The sequence below is a fragment of the Rattus norvegicus genome, chromosome 1 (assembly GCF_021556685.1).
Source record: "Rattus norvegicus strain SHRSP/BbbUtx chromosome 1, alternate assembly SHRSP_T2T, whole genome shotgun sequence".
In the NCBI taxonomy this organism is placed as follows: domain Eukaryota; kingdom Metazoa; phylum Chordata; class Mammalia; order Rodentia; family Muridae; genus Rattus; species Rattus norvegicus.
The window spans coordinates 226514226-226538337 of record NC_141534.1 but is presented as its reverse complement, the minus strand read 5'-3'; the positions used below and the strand labels follow the sequence as shown (position 1 = coordinate 226538337).

General features: G+C 41.3%; 1 protein-coding gene across 2 annotated transcripts in view; it reads right to left on the bottom strand.

The window, feature by feature from the left end:
• Gna14 (G protein subunit alpha 14) overlaps window positions 1-24112 on the bottom strand; it is a 182411-nt gene that overhangs the window by 59442 nt on the left and 98857 nt on the right. For both annotated transcript variants that reach the window (NM_001013151.2, XM_087563755.1), the window contains exon 2: window positions 17512-17696. In NM_001013151.2, the coding sequence (NP_001013169.1) occupies window positions 17512-17696 (185 nt within the window). The remainder of the gene's footprint in view (window positions 1-17511; window positions 17697-24112) is intronic.

Sequence of the window (24112 nt, the reverse complement as noted above, 5' to 3'; positions counted from 1 at the left end):
CTTCTACATCACTTTTATTCTGTTGTATGACTGAATCATGGTTAATTTATTTAATTGCCTATTGCAAATTTTGACCTTTTTCATCTCTTCAGAGCTATAGACAGCCCTTCACTGAATCTCGTGTACACTATGCCTGCCTGGATGCTGCCATGATAATAGACTGAACCTGTGAACCTGTAAGCCAGAGTTTAAATTTTAAGAGTTGGGGTTGGGGATTTAGCTCAGTGGTAGAGCGCTTGCCTAGGAAGCGCAAGGCCCTGGGTTCGGTCCCCAGCTCTGAAAAAAAAAAGAAGCAAAAAAAAAATTTTTTTTTAAGAGTTGCCTTGGTCATGGCATCTGTTAAGAGCGGTAAAACCCTAAGACAACTGAACAGTCAAAAGGCACCATGTGCTTTTTCCTCTCGATCCAGGAACCAAGCAAGCATCCTACAAGCATTTCAGTGTGATTTCTACTATTTTCCTGTAAATGTAACGTTTGTGCTTACTTTTTTCTTTCTGTTTCTAGTGGTGCAGGCATTTTTTGAGGCATTCTGGTCATTTGTATTGCAGAAATTTATGATCATAAATGGTATTTTCATAGAGTTCAACATTTATAGAAAAACTATGTGTGAGAAACTTCATATATTATTTGTGGTATAGTGGTTAATTTTGTTTGTTTGTTGTTTTCTCTCATGTACACTGGCCTGGCCTGAGACTTACTGTATAACTAGAGACAACCTTAACTCTTGATTTTTCTGTTTCCCCCATCCTAATGTTGGGACTACAGGTGTGTGTCACCCACACCTGGTTGGTGGTTAACTTCATAACACCACCTTGCCTAAGCTAACAAATGTCAGAATAGGGGCTAAACTACGATTTCTAAGTAAGCGTGTGAGAGCATTTCCTGAAGTAACTGACTTAAGGGCTAGTTTGGGGAGGCATCATCCAATCTGTTCAGGTCCAAAATATATAGAGAAAGGTGAATTCATTAAGCCAGACATTCATCTCTGCCCTCACACATCAGTGCTTCTCATTCTTTAGTTTGTGGGTCTAGACCAAGGCACCATGAACCTTGGACCCTCTGACTTTACAGTCAAACTGAAGTACACCACAGATTAAGATTCAGTCTCCAGTTTGCAGGCAACAAACCATAGGATTTCTTGACTTCCCTAACAATTCCTATAACAAGTCAGTTTGTTGGTCTGTCTCTGTGACTCTCCCCCTTTCTTTTTTATTTCTTCTTTCTTTCTCTTCCACCTCTGTCTCTTTCCTTTACTCTTTCTTTTTTCTTTTTTCAGTAATCCTCACCAGGGAAGAGCACATCAATTGGTCATCCAATACCAAAGGTCAGCCCTGAAAACACGCATTCAAGTAACATTGTACAGACTGTGCATGTTGTATTTATATGTTTAGGAATACATATACATAATACATACTTATTTGTTATTTATTGTTTATAATATTTAGTCTGTATAATATATTGTGTGTGTGTGTGTGTGTGTGTGTGTGTGTGTGTGTGTGTGTGTACACATGAGTATAACAACAATTAATGAGGAAGGAGGCCATGAATTTGAAAAGAGCAAAGAAAGAGATACATGGGCAAGCTTGGAGGGAGGAAAGAGAAGGGAGAATTACATAATCATATTATAATCTCTACAAATTAAATAATCTTTAAAAATCTTTGTAGTGGCTAGTTAGCTCTGAGAATGTTCTTAAAAATCAATGACTCATACACTGTGAATTGTAAGGAGTGAGTGCAAAGATGGTAAACTGCAACTGGGTAAATCTTCATTAGAGAACAAAGACTGGGGTTGGGGATTTAGCTCAGTGGTAGAGCACTTGCCTAGCAAGGGCAAGGTCCTGGGTTCAGTCCCCAGCTCCGGAAAAAAAAAAGAAAAGAGAATAAAGACAGCCTTGTGACAATGGTCCCTCTCACTGGGAAGTAGGGCCACTCAATGCATTTTTTTTCACTCAATGTATTTACCTCTCTTGATGCTAAACTTTAATTGTTTGAAGGAGGTAATTTCCAACAGACATCGTCACTGTAAAATGCCTGTACTTCACGGTTGATAGAACTTAAGATGACATTTGCTATTCTGTTCTTCAACCATTAGCAACCGGTGGAGATCCTCTCTAGTAAGATGTATTGCTTTGAGGGTGGCATTGTCCATGGGCAGTTGTTTTCATATTTATTCACTGGAAATTTCCTATAGCAATATCTTTTTATTTTTTCTTTTTTGGAAAAACCTGATGTGTCTCAAGATATAAATATAGAATAACTGCCTCACAAAATATTCCACCCCAAGTTTGGACACTGCGATTCTGATATTTGAAACACATGAACCTTATTTGTAGTAGCAAAATGATTAGAACGATCCAGATGTCCATAAGCAAAATGTGGTATGTACACAAAACAGAATGTTATACTGCCCTAAGAGGAATGAAATCTTAGCTCCTGCTACAGCATGAATACACCTTGGACATATATTCAGTAAGTCAAGCCAGATATGAAAGGATGAGTACTGCCCTATGTGAAGCACCTGTAGTCAGAAAGGAGAGTATGGGTAGGAGCTGTAGAATGGGCACGGTAGTTGTATTTATTGGTAGACACAGTTTCCATGTGCAAAGGTGAGAAAGTCCTAGAGAAGGCCGATGGTGATAACCACTGAACTACACAGTTAAAAATGGCAAGACCGTTAGAATTACACCAGACTCCTCAACAGAGACTTTAAAAGCCAAAAGGGCCTGGGCAGATGTCTTACAGTCTCTAAGAGACCACAGATGCCAATCCAGACTACTCTACCCCACAACACACTCAATAGCCATAGATGGAGAAACCAAGATATTCCAGGGGGGAAATTTTAAACAATACCTTTCCACAAATCCAGCCCCACAGAGGACACTAGAAGGAAAACTCCAACCCAAGGAGGTTAACTACACCCAAAAAAATCACGGAAAATAAATAGTCTCACACCACCAAAATCAAAAGAAAGGAAACACACACACAAAAGAAAGGATACCACCATCAAAATAACAGGATTAACAACTGGGCAAACCCCAAACTCAGCATCTCCATGTGTAATGTCAAAGCAGTCTTCAGATCTCCAACTCTTTTTTCATCTTTGTGGACTGCAACAAACGTCTTTCTCCTGGGCTGGTTCCACTTCCTGTTAGCAGCTTTCCTCAGCAAATATTGCCTCACTCTGGCATCTCTAACATCTTGGGGTCATTGGTTATTAATATCTGAACATCAACAGAATCAATTCTCCCAATAAAAAGACATAGACTGGGCTGGGGATTTAGCTCAGTGGTAGAGTGCTTACCTAGGAAGCGCAAGGCCCTGGGTTCGGTCCCCAGCTCCGGAAAAAAAAAAAAAAAAAAAAAAAAGACATAGACTAACAGAATGGATGTGAAGACCAATTCATCATTCTGCTGCATAGAAAACACACATCTAAGCAACTAAGATAAAAGCAGTGCTAAGAGAAAAGTTCATAGCACTAAGAACAAAAGAACTTGGAGAGATCCCATACCGCAACTTAACATACCTTAAACTCTAGAACAGAAAGAGCAAACACACCCACGAGGAGTAGACAGCAGGAAATAATTAAACTAAGGGTTGAATTCTATAAATTAGAAACAAAGAAAATACAAAAAAAATCAATGAAGAGTTAATAAGTTAGACAAACCCTTAGTCAAATTAACTGAAAGACAGAGTCAATATGCAAATTACCAAAATCAGAAATAAAAAGGGAGACATAACAACAGACACTGAGGAAATCCAAAGAATCATTAGGTCTTCTTTCAAAAACCTGTACAACACAAAATTGGAAAATCTAAATGAAATGGATGATCTTCTTGATAGATACCACTTATTAAAGTTAACTCAGGATCAGGTAAACAATTTAAATAGACCTACGAAACCCGAGGAAATAGAGGCAATCTGTAAAATTTTCCCAACAACAACAACAACAAGTCCATGACCAGATGGTTTTAGCATGGAATTCTGTCGGATCTTCAAAGAAGAGCTAATACCAATACTCTTACAGACTATTCCACAAAAGAGAACCAAAAGTATCATTCCCAAACTCATTTTATGAGGGCACAATCACCTTTATAGCTGAACCACACAAAGACTCAACAAAGAAAGAGAATTTCAGATCAATTTCCCTTATGAACATTGATGTCAAAATACTCAACAAACCCAATCCAATAACATCATTCATCACAATCAAGTAGGCTCCATTCCAGAGATGCAAAGATGGTTCAATCTATGAAAATCCATCAAGGTAATCTACCAAATAAACAAACTGAAAGAAAAAAAACCCCACATGATCATCTCACCAGATGCCTAAAAACTCTGTAGGCCTCCTTTATACAAATGAAGTGAAGAGGAAATTAGAGAAACAACACCCTTGACAACTAATATAAAAGTATCGTGGTGTAATTCAAACCAAGCAAGTGAAAAACCTGTATGTTAAGTCTATGAAGAAAAAAATTGAAGAAGATATCAGAAGATAGACCTCTTGAAACTGAAAAGCTTCTGTAAGGCAAAGAACACTATCAAAATGACAAATGACAGCCCACAGAAAGGGAAAGGATGGTCACCATCCCTACATCTGACAGATGGATGATATTCAAAATAAATAAATAACTCAAGAAATTAGATGCCATCAAACCAAATAATCCAATTAAAAATGCAATAGATCTAAACAGAGACTTCTCGGCAGAGGAATCTTTAATGGCCAAAAAACCACTTAAATGTTCAACATTCTTTTTTCCTTTTTTTTTTTTTTTTTTTTTTTTTTGGAGCTGGGGACCGAACCCAGGGCCTTGCGCTTGCTAGGCAAGCGCTCTACCACTGAGCTAAATCCCCAACCCAATGTTCAACATTCTTAATCATCAAGCAAATGCAAATTACAAAGACTCTCGGGTTCTTTCTTACACCAGTCAGAATGGCTAAGAGAAGAGCTCAAGTAACAGCTCAAGCTGGTAAGGATGTGTAGCAAGGGGAACATTCTACTGCTGGTGGGATTGTAAACATGTACAACCTCTTTGAAATCAATCTGGTAGTTTTTCAGAAAATTGGAAATAGTTCTACCTCAAGACCCAGTTATACGACTCCTGGGCATATACCCATGCTTCACCATTCCACAAGGATCCTTGTTCAACTATGTTCATACAGCGTTATTCATACATAATAGCCAGAAACTGGAGACAACTCAGATGTCCCTCAACTGAAGAATGGATAGAGAAAATATGATACATTCACGCAGTAGAATATTACTCAGCTATTAAAAACAATGATATCCTGAAATTTGCAGGCAAATGGGCAGAACTAGGAAAGATCATCCTGAGTGAAGTAACCCAGGCACAGAAAGACAAACACGGTAAGTGGATATTGGAGATAAAGTACAAGAAAAACACGCTACAATCCTCAGACCCAAGGAAGGAAAATTTAACAAGGACCTAAGGAAGTATGATGCTTGAATCCCACTGAGAAGAGGGAATAAAATAAACATCAGGGGTGGATAGAGGAAAGGAACTGGGTGTGGGAGGGGGAATAGGAAGGTTCAAGTGTGGGTAAGGAGGATGGCAGGAAAGAGAACTAGGAGAGAGAATTGTGTGTGTGGGGGGGGTAGTTTCTCTGGGACAACTTAGAAATCTAAGACAATGGAGACTCCTAGGAATCTATGAGGGTTACCCTAGCTAAGACTCCTAGAAACAGGGGATATGGAACATAAAAGGTCACCCTCTGTAACCAGGCAAGACTTCAGGGGAGGGATGTGTATACGATTTTTACTGCCTATAAGAGGTGCAGGGATAAAGAGGGAGCAGAGAGTCCGGGAATGGACAGCCAATGACTAGTCTAACGCCAGTCCCATGCCATGGGAGAGAGACCCCCCCTAACACTATTAATAATATTCTGCTATACTTGCTGACCAGGAGCCTAGCATAACAGCCATCTGAGTGGCTTTACCCATCAGCTGACAAAAACATATGCAAAGACCCACAGACAAACATTGGGCAGAGCTCAGGGAATCTTGTGGAAGAGAGGGAGGAAGGATTGAAGGAGCCAGAGAGGTCAAGGACACTTCAAGAAAACCTACAGAATCAACTAACCTGGGCCAAAGAGGGCCCACAGAGATTAAACCGCTAACCAGAGAGCATGAGTGGGATGGACATAGGCCCCTACACACATGTAACAGATGCATAGCTGGAGCAGAGGCTGTCCAGTTGCCTGCCTCTGGATCCCTTCCCCTAACAGGATGGCTTTGTCTAGACTCAATAGAAGACTCACCCAGTCCTACTACAACTTGATATGCCAAGGCAGTGTGATATCCATGGGAGGACTTGCCTTCCCTGAGGAGAAAGGGAGAGCGGTATAGGGGAGGTGAAGTGAGAGAGGGAGGGATTGAGAGGGAGGAGAGAAGGGAAGCTCAGACTGGGATATAAATCAATAATCTAATTAATGAAAAAGAATTAAAAGAGCTGAGGGGAAAATAGCTGGAAAAAAAGAAAAAAATTCACACCTTCAGAAAGTGAGAAAAGAGGAAAAAGAAAAAGTAGAAAAAATGACCTAAAAACATTTTTTAAAATGTGTTTTCCACGTCTCTAGAATGATATTCCATTCTAGCAAGCTCAAATGTCTACAGAAGGTCTTGCTACTTGAAGACTCCTGAGGGTATAACCACAGCAAACACATCACAAGATGCTGCTCCTCCTCACCCGCCTGGTGCACATCACCAAGCCCCTCAGCCTTCAGCTGTCAAAATCATTCACAAGAGCTGGCTTGATCTGGCAGACACCTCAGTCCTTTGCACTTCTTCAGGGCCACCTAGGAGCCATTTCCCTGTCAAACACCCACATCCTTCAGTTTCACACTTGAAAATGTTAGAAAAAAAATGTCCTAAATATTAAATCGATCCTTTTCTGGTCATCATTCTATAAGCATTTCAAGAGCTAAATTATGTCCAGAGCATTTCTACCATATTGGCTAAGCTATCTAGAGAGGATTTAGAGCATATGGGAAAATGCTGTCTGCAGTACGCAGGCTATTCCAGTTACACGAGAGACTTGGGCTTCTGTGGATTTTGCTTTCTGTAGTGGGGGAGTTCTGATTTTCTTTTAGAGAACTTTAGATATGAGTACTTGATTTCTGCATTAAACAAACATTTTTAGACAACTTTAAATAGGTGATGTAGAGCACAATACCAATACCCCATGTCCTTCTGAGCCACAGCACACTGCCCTCAGACAGCACACTGCCCTCAGACCTGTCCTGCTAAGTCGGCTTTGGTTCCCGCAGTGGCTCTTGGGCATCTCATCAAGAAGTCAACCTCCATCCCTGATCCAAGACACCCCTGGGACAGCCCAAAGGACAGAGAAGGAATGTTCTCTTTGGTCCTTTCTATATCAGGCTTGTAGGTTATAATTAGCAGTTATGTGGGGAGTGAAGCTGAGCGTGTGCACAGAAAGGAGAGGGAGGCCATAGTGTCTGGGGATGCTCTGATGTCCAAGAAGAGCTGTCAATGATGAAGCCCAGACCTTGGTAGTGGTGGTGGGTGGTGGGTGGTGGGTAGTGTATGTGTGTGTTGTGGGGAGGGTGATCTGACAACCCACTAAGCTAAGGGACTGCCAGATTCTTACCATATTAACAAGATTTCTCAGGGTTGGAGTGAGCTAGTCCTCAGTTAAGAGTACTGGCTTCTCTTCTAGAGGACCCACTTGATTTGATTTGATTTGATTCCTAGCACTCACTTGGCAGTTCACAGCTGACTGTAACTCCAATTCCAGGAGATCTACCACCTTCTCCAGGCCTCCTTGGGGACTACAGTCACATGGTGCACAGACACACATGCAGGCAAAATAACCAATCACACGAGGTAAAAATTTAGGGAACAAATATTCTTAAAAGATTTCTCAGAAAACTTGAGAGGGAAAAAAAAAGCTCCAAGACAGGGTATCAGACATATTTTTTTCTCATTTTGAAAGTTATTTTTTTTAACAAGAAGGGATAGAGGATAAAAAGAACCTTTTGCAGACGGTCCTAATCTTATGAGTCCTGATTATTCTCATTGTACTGCTCTCTAATGCTAGGATGGAACTTCCATTTCCTAAATAGGAGAAGTTCAGACCAACTGCTCCAGCTCCTTTGTTTATAAACAAGGAAGCAAGATTAGAGAGAGGCAGTAACTTGGCCAAGCTGCCCAACTTCACAGTCACAAAAAGGCACAATTATGATTCCCACTGTGCTCTCTGAGCAGGCTTCAGGAGATCAGTGAAAGTCAGTACAGGACAAACCTTCCCCATGTAGGTTCGTTTCCTGGCCCTTGTCACTTACAGGCTCTGAGATAAGGGGACACCTGATCAGAGCATCCAAACTCGAGACCACTGATGAAGCATTAAAGAGGTTTTCATCACTTAAATTTTAAGCTAATGATAATTATGGTAAACTTACAAGATAAAATTTACTTTGCATTTTTAATAGACGAGACAATCATAATGTAAGGGGATTTATATCAAACTGCTGAGATCAACAATTCATATTTTAGAAGAAATTTGACTATAATTGAAAATTAACAGTGAGATTACCCTTCCTAATCTGTTTGTCAGGCACACTCTCCAAAGTTGATGGTTTCCACGATTGCTTTAGTACTAGAACAGATCCCAGAGCCTTGAGCATCCTGATCAAGTACTCCACACTGAGCTACATTTCCAGCCCTCTTCTCAGGGTTGTTATTTTAAAGCATGTTCTCATGAAGTTATCCAGATTGGCCTTGAACTCAAGCTGGAAACAAGGCAGCCCTTGAACTTGTGATTCTCCTGCCTCGACCACAAGCCACCAGCCCAGCTCTTGTTGCTTCACATGCATGCATCTTCCTACAACTTTTTTTTCTCATGGCTGCTATGCTTGTGTATGTTTTATTGTCTACTTGACACAACCTAGAGTCACCTGGAAAGACAGAACATCAATGGGCAGATTTCAATGATCAGATCAGCCTGTGGCCATGCCTATGGGAGAATGTATTAATAAATGATTGATGTGACAAAATGTCCAGCCTGCTGTGTGTGTCAGCATCCCTAGGCAAGTGGGTCTGGGCTTACTAAGACAGTTAATGGAGTATGATCCTGGGAATAGGAGGGGGAGGGGAAGAGGTTCCACCTCAATTCCTGCTTAGAGTTCCTGTTCTAACTTCCTTCAGTGATAGGCTGTTACCTGGAAGTGTAAGCTGAAACAAACCCTTTCCTCTTATAATTTGTTTTGATTAAAATGTTTTATTATACTAACAGGAAGCAAACAGAAATGTTGGCTATATTCCGATGATTATTCTATTAAAATAGTTCTGCCTCATTTTCTTAAAAGCAAGCCTTTGAACACTCCGGCTAAAATGAGTCCCTTTTAGACCACTGTCAGAATACACTCTTCCACATTCATCTTCCCTGGCACTGGTTCAAACTTCATTATCACGCTTTGATCGTTCCAGTTTGCAAACTAAATCTCCAGCAATGTCCAGCAAGTTTAATTTTAGGAAAATGAAAAAGGGAACATTCTCTACTCAGCCATGACCACTTCCCCTTCACAGAAAGCTTCCTGGTCCCCTCACTGCATCCAGTGGATACACTGGTCCTCACATTCTGGTGGAGTCCTTGGCAGAGACAGTCGTGGAAGGTGGTCTGGGAACATAGGTCTTGAGACAACCTGCATCGCCATCATTGGCTGTCTCCACCACCAACTTTATAGGAGCCACTGCTACCAATGACTTTGATCTATGCTTGACAGACAAAGTCAGGGTACAGTCACGAGCAGCTTCCTGACTATGAAGCCACTTTGACAGGTGACTTTGGGGAAGTTACTCCACATCCATAAACCTCAAAGTCTATAAAGTAGGTCACCTGACAGAATCCACATTGGAAGATTCAGGATTTGGCGAACTGTGCTTGGCGTGGACTCACCCTCATGGTACTGCCAGAGTATATGTGATCCCCCAAACATAGGTCCCCATGGAGCCGGAGATGCAGGCGCAGGCATGCCAACTGATGAACACTCCTGTGTTTCCTCTTTGTCTCTCTGTCCTTCTGTTCTGTAGTAGGCTTGCCCCAATGAGCGAGGGAGGTCTTCCGGAATTAACCCTTATGTATACATCTGTCACATTCCAGGATGGGGATGACACCCTGGCAATAGCAGCACCACGCGTTCTGGTTTATTCTGCTCACCAAAGGTTTCATTTCCTTGTCTTATTTCTCAATTACTTTAAAACTTGGTTCATAAAGAGACTACATTTCCTATTAGGTTTCCCTTTTAGCTCATAAACAGACTGTTTTCCACAGAGTTGTGTGTGTGTGTGTGTGTGTGTGTGTGTGTGTGTGTGTGTGTACGTATGGAGCGCAGAGGTCAGTGTCCAATGTTTTTCCTTGATCACTCCCCATCTAAAGCACATCAGTTAACAGACACAGCTGCCTCGTTAGTATATGTCCATTTACTTCTCTCTGCTCACGACTGTGTCTCTGTTGTGACCACTTATTCTAAGTCCCCACCTCCTTCATGACCTGATACAGTGGATGATAACCTGGAACTGTGAGCTGAAACTAACCCTTTTCCCCTAAGTTGCTTCTGCTCAGAGTGTATTTTCGTAACAAAAGGAATAAAACCAGAAAATACAAATAGCCACCCATATAAATGATTAGGAAAGTAGAGGTCTTTTTAAAAAAATTCAGAAGAGTCATTCGTCTTCCTGTCTTTAATAAACTATACACTCACACACAGGCAAGTGGTTTTTAACCATATATTATAAATTTCCAAGCATCTACATCTTTTAAACTAATTACAGAAAGAACATGCCAAAATAGTTTAAAAATTGATTTAGGTAAAATAGAAAGCAATTGATAAATATGAAAATTATTTCATGTTAACTTAGAGTGTTTTAAACTGTAGCTGACACAGTTTAGGGGGTCAAAAATTCCAATCAATAATTTGATTCTCTTGGATTCATTACTATGTTCCATTTGAAACAGCCTCCCCCCATGCCATTGCCTTGAGGGAAAATTTTAATGCAGAAAGAAAGCTTTCTAGAGTCTTTTGCCTTTCTAGAGTCTGAGGTACACTACTCTAAATTCAATCTGGGCAGGACTCCAAACCAACTCTTAGCAAGGAATTTAGCCCTTGGCTTGTGTTTATCAGTGAACCCACTAGTTCAGAGAACACAGACCTGTGTAAAGGACTGACCCTGTCGCACAACCACCAGCAGCCACCACCCACCAACTACCACCATGAACCTTCAACCACAACCACCTACCACTACTTACCGATCACCACAAACCAACCAACGCCAGCCACCTACTACCCACCACCAACCACCAACCACTACAAACCACCACCTCTTCAACCTCACCACTGATCATTACCAATCATTACCAACCACCACATACCAATCAATTCCATTGTCACCTACCAATCACTATCAGCCACCACCACCCACCACTCACCAACCACCACCAACTACTACCAATCACCACCACTTACTACCAACTACCAGCTACCACCTACCAAGTACCACCAACTACCACCAAGCAACCCCAACTACTCCCAACCACCACTACTCACCACCACCTACCACCACCTACCACCACCCACCACCACCTACCACCACCCACCAGCACTGAGCTTTGCAGGAGAAGCAGCTGCAAAGGAATTTGGGCTAGCATAGATTTTATAATCATCATGGATGTTGCTATTTTCATTAAACATTATTAAATAGTGAGGAAGGTTCACATGTTCTCCTTTGTGATTGGGATGAAAACAAATTAGATTTAAATTATTTAATTATCATCTCCCAGACTAGTTTGATCATTGTAACCAGGTTATCAAAGTATTTTAAGGCATAGAAGAATGAATGTATCCTACATTGTGTAGATTAATGTTCCAATGTTCAAGTCAACTTCATTGCTTATTATTGGCCCTGTCTAAGTTCGGGTTTTATTGTTGTGAAAAGACATCATGTCCATGGCAATTCGTATAAAAGAAAACATTTAATTGGGGCTGGCTTACAGTTCAGAGGTTTAGTCCACTATCATCATGGTGGGAAGCATGGCAGCGGGCAGGCAGACATGGTGCTGGAGGAGCCAAGAGCTCTATATCTTGATCCTAAGGTAGCAGAAGGAGACTGGATGTGTTTCATATTGGTCATAGTTTGAGCACTTAATACCTTAAATCCCTGCCTTCAGAGTGACACAGTTCCTCCTCCAATAAGGCCGTACTTCCTAATAGTGCTACTCCTTATAGGCAAGCATACAAACATTCTATGGGGGCCATACCTATTCAAACCAGCACAGGCCCTCATACATTCTCATCCACCAATCAGTCTTAAAATGGCTGTGAGGTTTAGTTGTGATGGGAATCACAGAGAAAAACCAGTTGCTATCATCTGATTCTTTATATTCTATACTCGGACATTTCAAGCAACAGCCATGCTCACCCTAGGGAAAACATGGCTTAGTCTAAACCTCTGCCTGGGGTTCCAGTGGAGGATTTGTTGTTCTAACCATGGCACCAGGTAGAACTCCAAGTTCTCAGTAAAAGTGTCCCGTGCTTTTTAATATCCAAGAGGACACGGGAGGGCGGGCCCTGAGGTCTACATTTAACTGAAAACCAGCAATCCTGGGCCACAGCCCAAGTCAGAACATGGGCCTGGCTGTTCCCAAAGGTTTACAGAACCCAACTTTTCAAACTGGATGAGGAAGTGGAACAGGAAAACATATTTAAACAGATGTTTTAGAAATTAGAAAATCAGGATCTTAAAATACCCTAAACCCTGAGAAATTGTCCTGCTAAAATGTGACATAAATTGACTGTGTTCCTTTAGCGCTGACTGACTTCAAGCTTTTAGTTACTTAGGATCTGAGGCCCAGAACTTGTGTGTGTGTGTGAGTGTGTGTGTGCCTTGTACATTGTATGTGTATGTGCATGTGTGTTTGTTGTCAAAGGTCTTTTGGGGTGTTAAAAAGATTTGGAACACAGCAATTGCTTCCAGTCAGAGTTGAAAACTCTCATCTCCCACCTTAAGAGACATTGTGTTCTAGATTGTGTATTTTAAGTTTCTAATTACTGAAATAATTGCTCAGTTAAACCAAGGACAAAGAAAACCCTAATTGCCTTTTACTTTACAGTAATGAAAATTTCATTTCTTATTGATGAATCTCTATCTTCCATTTCTTGGGGTGCATTGTGGGTTTCCATATCTGAGAATTTTCACAAACTTCTAAGTTTCCCCATCTCTCTTAGTTAACTATTTTTTTAAAAGTGTGATGAATGTTCACTATAGGTAAGTTATAGAAACCTGACACAGTCCCCGTAAGCTAGAGGGCTGGGGAGCTTCTGAGACTGGCTTCCAGGTAATTCAGCAACCTTCTCTTGTCCTAGGAAGTACGGAATGGAGAAACAAAAAGTCTCTTGAGAAGTTAGGTGGTTGTCCTGTTCTTTTAGGAGGCTTGGTTTCCAATTATCCATTTAGATCTGAAAACCTCGGAGAACGGAAACACTTGCTTCCTGTCAAGATGGTGTGCAACAAGGGCTTCCAAGCTCATAATGCCACGGGCAGCACAACACATGAAGCCCCTCCGGTTTCAGGGAAAGCCAAGAGGAGACTGAGCAGACGCCTTTGTACTGTTTACTACAGGAGCCACACATTCTAGCTTGTTTATAAAACACAGTTGAGAGTCATTTATAAAAGTCAGGGCCCATCAACAGAGTGAGCAAATGCATGTGAATTGTGTCCTTAAAAATAAATATGTGAGGTTTAAGAAATTCATCCAAGCAAGGCATGGCGCTGCATGCCTTTAATCCCAGCAGACAGAGGTAAAGGAAGGTGGATTTCTGGAAGTTCAAGGCCAGTCTGGTTTAGAGTACATTCTGGGACAGACAGCGTGGTTACACAGAGAAACCCTGTCATCTTAAAAAAACAAAGGAAAAAAACAAAACAAGAACAAAAAATAAAGAAAGTTTGGTGTTTTGAATATGCTTGGCCCAGGAAGTGGCACTATTAGGAGATGTGGCCTTGATGGAGTAGGTGTAGCCTTGTTGGAGGAAGTGTGTCATTGTGGGGCTGGGCAATGAGACCCTCCTCCTAACCACGGTTGAGTTGATTTTTTTTCCCAGTGACCTTCAAATGAAGATGTAGAACTCTTAGCTTCTCCTGCATCATGCCTGCCTGGATGCTGCCATGCTCCTGTCTTGTTGATAATAGACTGAACCTCTGAACCTGTAAGCTGGCCCCAATTAAATGTTGTCCTTAAAAGAGTTGCCTTAGTCATGGTGTCTCTTCACAGCAATGACCCTAAGACAGACAGACAGGAAGGAAGGAAAGAAAGAAGGAAGGAAGGAAGGAAGGAAGGAAGGAAGGAAGGAAAGAAGGAAGGAAGGAAGGAAGGAAGGAAAAGAACAAAAGAAAATAATCAAAGCTGTGTCTCAATTTCAAAAATAAGTTGATAAAAAAGAAAATAAAAATCTAAATTTCTTTACTAAGCAATCTTTCAAGTTCTAAGCAAAGATTTTAACAAATCATAGGTTCACTAGCACTTGAAAGCCTTCAAAGCAACCATTAGGTCCCGTCTATATACTTTTTTTTTCCGGAGCTGAGGACCAAACCCAGGGCCTTGAGCTTGCTAGGCAAGCGCTATACCACTGAGTTAAATTCCCAACCCCTTTTCTATATACTTTTAAGCATCACACACATACACAGACACAGACACAGACACAGACACAGACACAGACACAGACACACACACACACACACACACACACACACACACACACACTGACTCACTCACCAAGAAATGGAAAATAAAGATAAATATTCATTAATAAGAAAGGAGGTTTGTTTTTTTTTACTGTGAAATAAAAGCTAATTAAGGTTTTCTTTAATGTGGCTTAACTGAGCAATAAATTAGTTCAAGTTATACAGTATTTTGTGAAGAAGATAGTACATGGCTTCTATCTACTTTTCTTTTTTGCTTCTTGACTTAGGGAATTATGTAGCTTAGGCTGGGCTCAAACTTGCTATGCAGCCCACTATGACCTCAAACTCCCAACTCTCCTACTTCTGCTTCCCAAGAGCTGGGGTTACAGGCTTGTACCACCACACCAGTCTAATCAGTTTGTCACTTTATGTCTTAAGTATGGTACTTTATCCCAAATTCATATTTGGAATTCAGAACTACCCTACGAAGGAGGATATTAAGATAAGTATCAGACAACAGAAAAACAATAAGGAATGGAAGAAAGTAACCTAAATGAATATTAAACAGGAAGTCTAGTTTGCACTTTGAGTTTTCCCAGTACTAAACCTATGTCACTTAAGTAATTTAATTTGGAAAGCATTTATTTTGCTCACGTATTCTGCATACACAATAGACATGAATCCACCAATGGGAAGGCTGTATGGTTAAATAGCATTGCCACTAAACATCATGCCTATCTAGAGCTTCAAAGGGCGCTCTTGGAAATGGTGTCACTAGGAGGTAATTAAGGTTATCCTTGATTAGAGGTAGCCCTATAAGAGACAAAGTTGAACAAAGAGAAGATACCACTATGTAAGCACAAAGACACACACAGGGGCATGATGTGCTGACACACAGAAACTGATGTAACATGGACACAGGCTATGAACTTCTAACAACCAGACTCCAGGTGAGAATCAGAAAATTGATTTTCTCCCAGTGCCTTCAGTTGGTACCAATTAACCTTGACTTTTAGCATCCAGAATAATGAGAGAATAACCTTGTGTGTAGGTCTTGGTTAAGGTACTTTGTTACTGCAGCCCCAGAATGAGCACAGACAATCAGGCACACAGAGATGGTCTATGGGAAAAAAATGGAGACCTGAGCAAGCAGGAGAGGTGATGGGATGTCAGAGCCCATATAACCTTCTTGTTGAGAATATGAACTCAGAGCACCTTTAAGAGGCCATGAGCGAAAACCATACAAAAACTGAAACCAGAAGTCTTGACTACCAAATCTGATTAGATTTCACAAACACACATCACTTAGGGAGGCAAAACTGCTCTCTACTTGAGCCCTCCCTCATCCATTGCTCTGTTTATAAACCCTTCCCCAAGCTTCATCCAGCTAGCCTACTATGACCAGCAAAGGAACTGCAGCCTACAGGCAGGGAAAGCAGATGAGGACAATCCCCAGGAGACCATTTCTACCTTGCTTCCTCCCTGAAAGCATCTGGAATTTCCTCAGAAATCTTGCCTTTAGGATGCTATGTAGGACATCAATGGACTACACACTTTCCAAAGGTAACATACATACTGAAAAGCAATTGGTGTGCAGATCACCACAGTCATGTCTACGATCTCAGAAATAGATTAGCATGCACCTCACACATTTCTGCATATTAGTTCAGCCCACATGCTTCCAGCATGGCTTTTGGAAGGTGAAACTGTAGTCAGGACATGGTCCTTCAGATGACTTTTGAAGCTGTGAGGACATGGTGGTAAGTGAGCTGTGCCAGCAAAGTGGAGGTCTTTACAATTTCGTGCATGCTGTATCCTAAACAAAGAATTGCCAGGGAATAAAATTTAAATTCCTTATTTGCTTTGAAATTTTCTCAGTTGTGTATAGAAGACACACATGAGCATAGGTGCCACAGTCCCTGATAAAATTATCCATACAGCTGTGCAATGTTTACAGTAACATTGCTCTTAAACAGATTCTGTCAGGGTGTTCTTAATGTAGCCCAGGCTGGCTTTCAATTCATTCTCTCCCTCCTTCTCTCCCTCCCTGCCCCCCCTCTTTCTCTTGTGCAGGAATTACAGGTACCTAGCTAAACTCTTATTTCTAATTTGGATTCAAATTGACTCCAACCTGTTCCAATGTAGCATTTGCAATTGTATTCACCTCCTCCTCCCTTCTTGTCTTTTATTTTCCCTTCACTATTAGGAGCCTTGCATCATGAAAGGCCAGGGACAATGGAAAGCAAATGTCAGCTTGTGTGCTTACATCATGCCTGCATTTTTCTAGCTGAGACACCAGAGCCACTTTCATAAAATGTCACTTAGTTCCCGAGAGGAGCCAGTTCCCAACACAAACTCCAGCAATTTCTCTCCGTAGTCTATAGCACATTCGTGAGACTATTTCCTGAGACTGAGAATCCTTGAAAAGCTAAATGCTATAAAACCAGCAGCAGCACTTCCCCACTGAGGCAAGCAATGGGTCTCTCCACTCAGAGGGAAAATGGGCATCTTCTTTCGCCAGTCCCTGAAATGAGCAATGTCAACAAATGCCAGTTTCAGAGTCTCTGTACACTACACAGCACTACAATCTTATCTCCTACAGAAGATGTCAGGCTAAGACCAACAGGACTATTGAAACGCACCCCATGCCTCCCAATAGCTCCTCCTCTATGGAGTAAGGACCTCAAGTACTCTGGCACTTGACCAAATCACTTAGCAAACCTTTTTGTTCAAAGATGTTCACTGACCCCACTAGGAAGGCATGCACTCACAGACACAGCCAACTCTCTCAAGTACAGTACCTTATTCTGCTCACACGTGTATTGTATCCTCAGGGTGTCCATTGCTCTGATCATGGCTTGCATGGCCGTGAATATGTTTTGGTAAACCAGCTTCGTGAAGCCCTTTCTATCTTCATCGCTGTAGCCAGACCCGTGGATTATCCTCATCTGCTTGATAAAGGTGCTTTTCCCACTCTCACCAGTTCCTAAGAGAAAAACAATGAGTGAAGAGCAGTTAGCACATCTCAAATGGAACCCTGTCAGCATTAGTCTACATCCAGGGTAACAGGTTGGTGGGATGGGCTTGGAAAGAGGCTACCAGAAGCTTATGAGGTGGTTGGTGCCTGCCCATCTTCCTTTCTTCAAGTCTTTGAAACAGGTTAACACCTGCCTGGCCACCTTGAACGTGAAGGATTTGCTGCTATTCCTACTGACAGTGATGGAGCCGCTTGGGTGTGCTGGAAGGATTTGAGCGATAAAACTCTTGGAGAAGGATGACTTGCCAGCATGGACTTGATCCTTGGGCAATGAAGCATCATTTGCAGTGATGCTAAGTGTCTATATGAAAGCTGTTCATTCCAATCCATATTTCAAGAGGTTTTCAAAACTCCTAACACTACCCTGTGACATCAAGAAACATATATCATTGAATTATTCCACTTGTCTTTAATATACAGAGAAGTCCAGACATGACATAGAGAAAATGGGCACCCAATATCCTCCATTTCTCTCAGATTGAGAATCTGCTAAAAAGGCAGTGAAAATATTTATACAATGAAGCTCAATATTTCTAATATTGTCTATGATAAATGGAATCAATAACATCAGGTATTTATGGCTCATCTCCAAATCTAAGTATTGCTTTATATTTTTTATTAACAGTTTGCTTGTTAATAAGTTTTCCAACAAAGATAAAGGAAAAACTATCTCAGAACTAAAATTACTCACACTGTACCCTTTAAATAAATGTACTTTACAAAGGGAAAATTGCATTTCATAATTTGTTACAAATAGAGAAAAGTTATCTAATAGTGTTTCTGTCAAAAGAAAATCTTATGTGAAAAATCTCACTTTTTCATGAGATGATTAATTAATTGTGATTCTCCATAGTCATTCATTTCCATTGTCTCAACAGAAAACCCAGACTGGACAAATGTCATCAAATTCTATCATCTCTAGCACTTTGTTGACTCTAAGTCACATATATAACACAATGTACATTATTTTTTATACTTTACTTATAGAGATGTGTTTTTCAGAGTAGGGGGCTAGAATACATACATAGTAGCTACTGAGCTGATTAAAATTAGTGACTTTTAAATGTATACGGGCTTTCCTCTGTACCCTTACCAGGACTCTAAGAACTTAGGGTGTAAGGCCTACAGCAAAGACCCAGGAGAGGCAAAGCTTTAATTTTATTCTAAGATTCTTCTGGTAAAACAAGTATTTCTTAAGACTGATTTTGTCAAAATACACACCCACTCTCCTGTGTGCTTCTTTGTTAAACCCTCAGTGTATTCCCTTCCCCTCAGGAAGTCAGACAAGCATAGACAGGAGGGCCTGGTGGTATGGGCCAACTGCCCTTAGCAGCCTTTCGTTGAAGACACTTTCTTCTACTCTATAAGCCAGCCATACTGGCTCAATCTCATATTGACCCTCCATGGCCCCTTCACACAGGTTCATGCCTCTTACTACTTACCTTTACTCTTGGCCTTGCCTGGCCTTCCTGATCAAGTCAAGTTCAATACTCAGGGATTGGCCCTACCCACAATTATGACAGATCATCTCATCTGGAGTCAATTAATCAAGGTACTCCCTCTTCACAGATACTATCACAGACTAGCCTTAATATAGACCAATGGTTCTCAACCTTCCTAATGCTGTAGTTCCTCATGTTGTGGTGACCTCAACTATAACATTGTTTTCATTGCTACTTCATAACTGCAATTTTGCTACTGTTATGAGTAATAATGTAAATAATTGATATGTAGGATATCTGATATGAGACTCCTGTGAAAATGGTTGTGACCCACGTGTTGAGAACTAATGATATAGACATTCTCACAGGTGTGCCTGAGAGCCTGTCACCTCAGTGTCAAGTTGATAATTAATACTAACCATTACACAATGCTGGCTATCTTCGTGCTTGGCACGGTACCTGACATTTGGTACCATGAATAAATATTGAGCAGCTCTTGATGTTACGCTTCTTCCTCAGTTGCTCTCCACCTCATTGTTTGAGTGAGGGTCTCTCACAAGATCTGCAACTCCTGGAATCAGCTAGGTTAGCTGGTTGACCAGTAAACTCTAGAGCTCTACTTGCCTCTGCCTTCCCAGCCCTAGCATCATAGCTATGTTCCACCATGCTGGCTTTTCACTTGGCTGCTAGAGAAATGAATTCAGGTCTTTATATTTAGACAGTAAGCACTGAATTGTCGTCTTCTGAATTACCTTTTAACTAGCATAGGAATGATTCAGTGTTGTGCAATCAATTGTCAGAACTCTTTTAATCTTACAAAATGAAACCCCACCTCCAGCCTTGATAAGCACCCTTAATTTCTGCTTTGTCTATCTGACTACTCTTGACATCTCATTGACATGAAGTTATACAATCTTTGTTCTTTTGTGCCTGACTTACTTCAGCTAGCATCCTCAAGGCATGTCCCGACTCAGCAGTCCTTTCCTGAATAGCATATGTCTAAATTTTTCAAATACAAGATATTTTTTAAAATCTACCAAGTTACAATTACCTATGCTACTCAGCACATTGGAAAATAGAATATGCCAAATCTCTGTGCCCCAGCCTGTGCTCCATATGTATCAAAAGACTCCGATCACATAGTTAAGTAAAGAAAGGCCCTAGAAGGCGTCTTACTCTAATAGTCAATGGTCTCTTCTAGGTGCTAAACGGATGCTGATACTAACAAATATTAAAGTGGTCACTATAGTGGAGACTCTGTCCATGTCACCACCTTTAATCTTCAAAATCAGTACACAGGTGAGAAACCTGGGATTCAGATTGCTTATGTAAAGTCTGCACTAGGTACCAAGGGAAAGACCTGGAATTGATTCTCTTGGACTTTACTGATGAGTTCTATTATCAGAGAAGATCGGGCTCATAAACCAAAGGATTTGGTAGTACTGTACTAGTAAGGGGAAATTTTCAGTCCAGCTATATACTGGATAAACCCCAGACAAGCCATCCTCTTGGAGATGCAGCCGGCTCAGGTTATGCTGAGCTGTGCTCAGAACTTCTTGTGAAGCTCCCCCATGAAGAAGTCAGAGTCTTGCTGTGTTTCTTCCTGTGATTCAGCCCTCATATTAATTAGGTTTTCCTAGATCCACCCAAAGAACTGCATGAAAACTGAGCAGAGAACCAACTCCCTCTAATTGTCTAATTATCTATGTTTGGCCCAAAGTCCTGAGGCAGATTAGATCTCTGTTCCCACGGAATTCTGGGGTCCGTCTCCCCCAGTTACAGTACTCTGTTGCTTTAGTCTCTTTCCCCGACAGGACTGAGCCTCTGGTCTCATGCCAGTTCACCCCAAGCAAACATTAATCCTGTGTTTTACAGATGAAGAAGTCAAGGTGAACATGGAGATTATGTAACTGCTTCAAGCAAGCTGTTACTGTGACCTTGAAGCCAGAAAACTCGCTTTAGGCAGCTTGAAATTCGGCAGCAAGATAAGGAAGCTCCCAGTAGCAAGGCTCATTCCCTTACACCAGGACAAAGACAGTCACAAATGTTTCAAAATCAACTTCTTTCTTCCTCTGTATTAGGAACATTAAAACCAACCAACCAACCAACCAACCAACCAACCAACCAACCTACCAATAAAACCTACTTTAGAACAGTTTTTAAGATTAACAAAAGTACTTAATATACCATTATATAAAAGTACTCTTTAGATCTGTCATTTCAAACATACACACACACACACACACACACACACACACAGAGAGAGAGAGAGAGAGAGAGAGAGAGAGAGAGAGAGATTAGAGGTAAAGAAGAGATAAAATAGACGACTGAAGAGCATGATCAAGAAAACAAAGAAACCATGTAAGGGGTCCTCCTGTTCCCATTCAAGCTGCTCTAAAACCCAGCTGGTACCATCTTCTTCTAGAAGAGAAGCTGAGAATCGTAAACTGCCCAGGTTGTTCAAATGTATGTAGCTTGGTAGTGTTAGCCTGCGTCTGAATCACGCCTGCTTTGGCACATGCTCCTTCTGAGACAATTTGGTACTTTGCTAAATAAAAGGCCTCCTCTACTACACAAACTGAAATGACAAAAGGAATCCTTGTTCTTTCAGCTTGCAGAACTGTGCCAGACCAGGGATGGCTCCAGCAGCAGGGGGCAGCCGGCAAGAGGGAATGAAGGTAGGTGATGACATCATGCTTTCTACAATGGCAGTTGTGGCAGGGCCACAGGGACTGGTAAGGTCAAATCAAGGTTCTGAGCTCATCTACTTACCTGTTCCAAACAGACACTGAACATTCAGACCTCACTTATTTATTTATTTATTTATTTATTTATTTATTTATTTATCCAGGAGAAAAAATGAACATCCAAAGGCATGCCTCTGGGGATAAAAACTACTAGTGTTTTTTATTGGGTGGTTTTTAACTGAAGAGTAGCTGGCTTAATCTCTCCTCTGCCTCCAACTTTAGCCAATTATCTTCTAAACCATGGCTTTGAGCCATGCTGCTGGGATAGTTGTGTCTGTCCAAAATGAGCCTGCTGGGGCTACTCCTGCAAAGGGAGGAGAGAAGGAACCCTCCATTCACATCGGATTTTTATTCCAAACAGGGGCCAAGCATTTTGGCTAGAAAGGGAAATTTGGTGTTAGATTACCAGGGATCACTCCCGGTGTGATGAGAGCCCCTTTTCAGGAGGCATTCCAGTCAGACTCGGCACGCAGCAACACAGAAGAGGGAAGAGGGAATGAGAAATTTCATTTACAGATTCAGTCTTCAATATAAATAAAGGGAATGGCACCTCCCTGTTTACTTTCCACTTCTCCATCTGCATATTTGAAAATAAAATCCAATGATGGTTACTAAGTCTTAAGTGACTAAATGACATCCCAGCCAACAAAGGGTGACAATGTACACAATGGGTGTCATATATGGCAGACCATATCAAATGTCTGTGTATATAATGGGTTCTAAGCTTATAATGAGACAGAACAATTTCCATCATACCATATTGCCACCATTTAACACTGAAGAATGCTCAGCTACAATAAATACCACAATGTTCCAATAGCCTACAGAATTCAGGACAGTGATATGCTGCATAGATTTGCGGTCTGCACACAGTGCCTACACTTGTAGGGCTGTATCATCTTGGTTTGTGTAAATATACTCAATTATGTTTGCACAATGGCGAAATGTGTTTTCAGAACATATGGCCGTCATTAGGTTAGACATATCTGCACTTTTCAGTTCTTATTGGCCTCAAGAGCCTGCTGGGAGCTGCTTTCCTATCCTGTCACCGCAACTGCTTTCTGTAATAAAGTCAATGGACAGCAGCTGGCAAGAGACTCAGGCCAGTAACAGACTCACCAAAGGACACCCTGTCTGCTTTCCGTCACTGTAATTGCCGACATCTCAGTAGGGGAGCATCAAGACACCCCACCCCACCCCATTCTCCTGCTGTGAAGCTCCACTTAGGCAATTTTGCCCCCTTTCCCTTTAAGTAACTGTTCTTCCTTTGACCAGGACCCTCAGCACTAGGTAAATGGACACGTGTCTCTTGCTACTCTGCCATGCACAGCGGATATAGATAGCACATGTTCTATTCTCCTCTCCACAGACTCCCTGCTGACTGTGGGTGAGAGCTGTGGGCCTCTGGCTTGGCAGAGCTGGAAGCTTTCCTACAGTAGTGTTCTAGACTGGACTGTCCGGTAGGGCCTCCTAGGCCTCAGTCATGTGTGCATGATGTGGGCATCTCCATATGACACCTGTGTGATTACCTGATATTTTATTTTGTATGTTATTCAACTAAATTTATTATAAGATATGAAAACCCTGAATTGTATGTGATAAAGTAAATAAAGCCCGTGACTTTACAATATCCCAACAGAAATTCTTCCCAGTTACAAAGGTGCTATGCTTTGTAAACTACTCACAAAGGACTGTCCTATGTAGATGAGATTATCCCTTCTACTACCCTTCCAAGAGTCTCTCCTGATCCCTAACCCTTCTCTCCAGAGTCTCTAAAACTCCACCCAGGAATCTTAAGCAGACACAAAACAGCAAGGCTACAAACACAGAACTGAAAATGGGCCAAACGAACTAACAAAACAAAACAAAACAAAAACAAAAAAACCCCTGTACACTAAGACCATACACTTCCTGAGAAAACAACACAAGGTAAAGCATTAATTTAATTTCAAATAACACAATAAAGGTCATCATGGGGATGAGGGGGTGACAAAAAGTTGCTTTTAGATGCCAGGAAAAATAGAGGACAAAGCAATATAAATCCTTCAAATTATAAACAAACAAGCAAATGAACAAGCAAAAAACCTGAACATAGAACCAATTGTTCTAGAATTTACCCAGAATGCAGAAAGACTAGCTCCCTGGGAGCTAAGGCTGAGACAGTAGTGGCCTATCG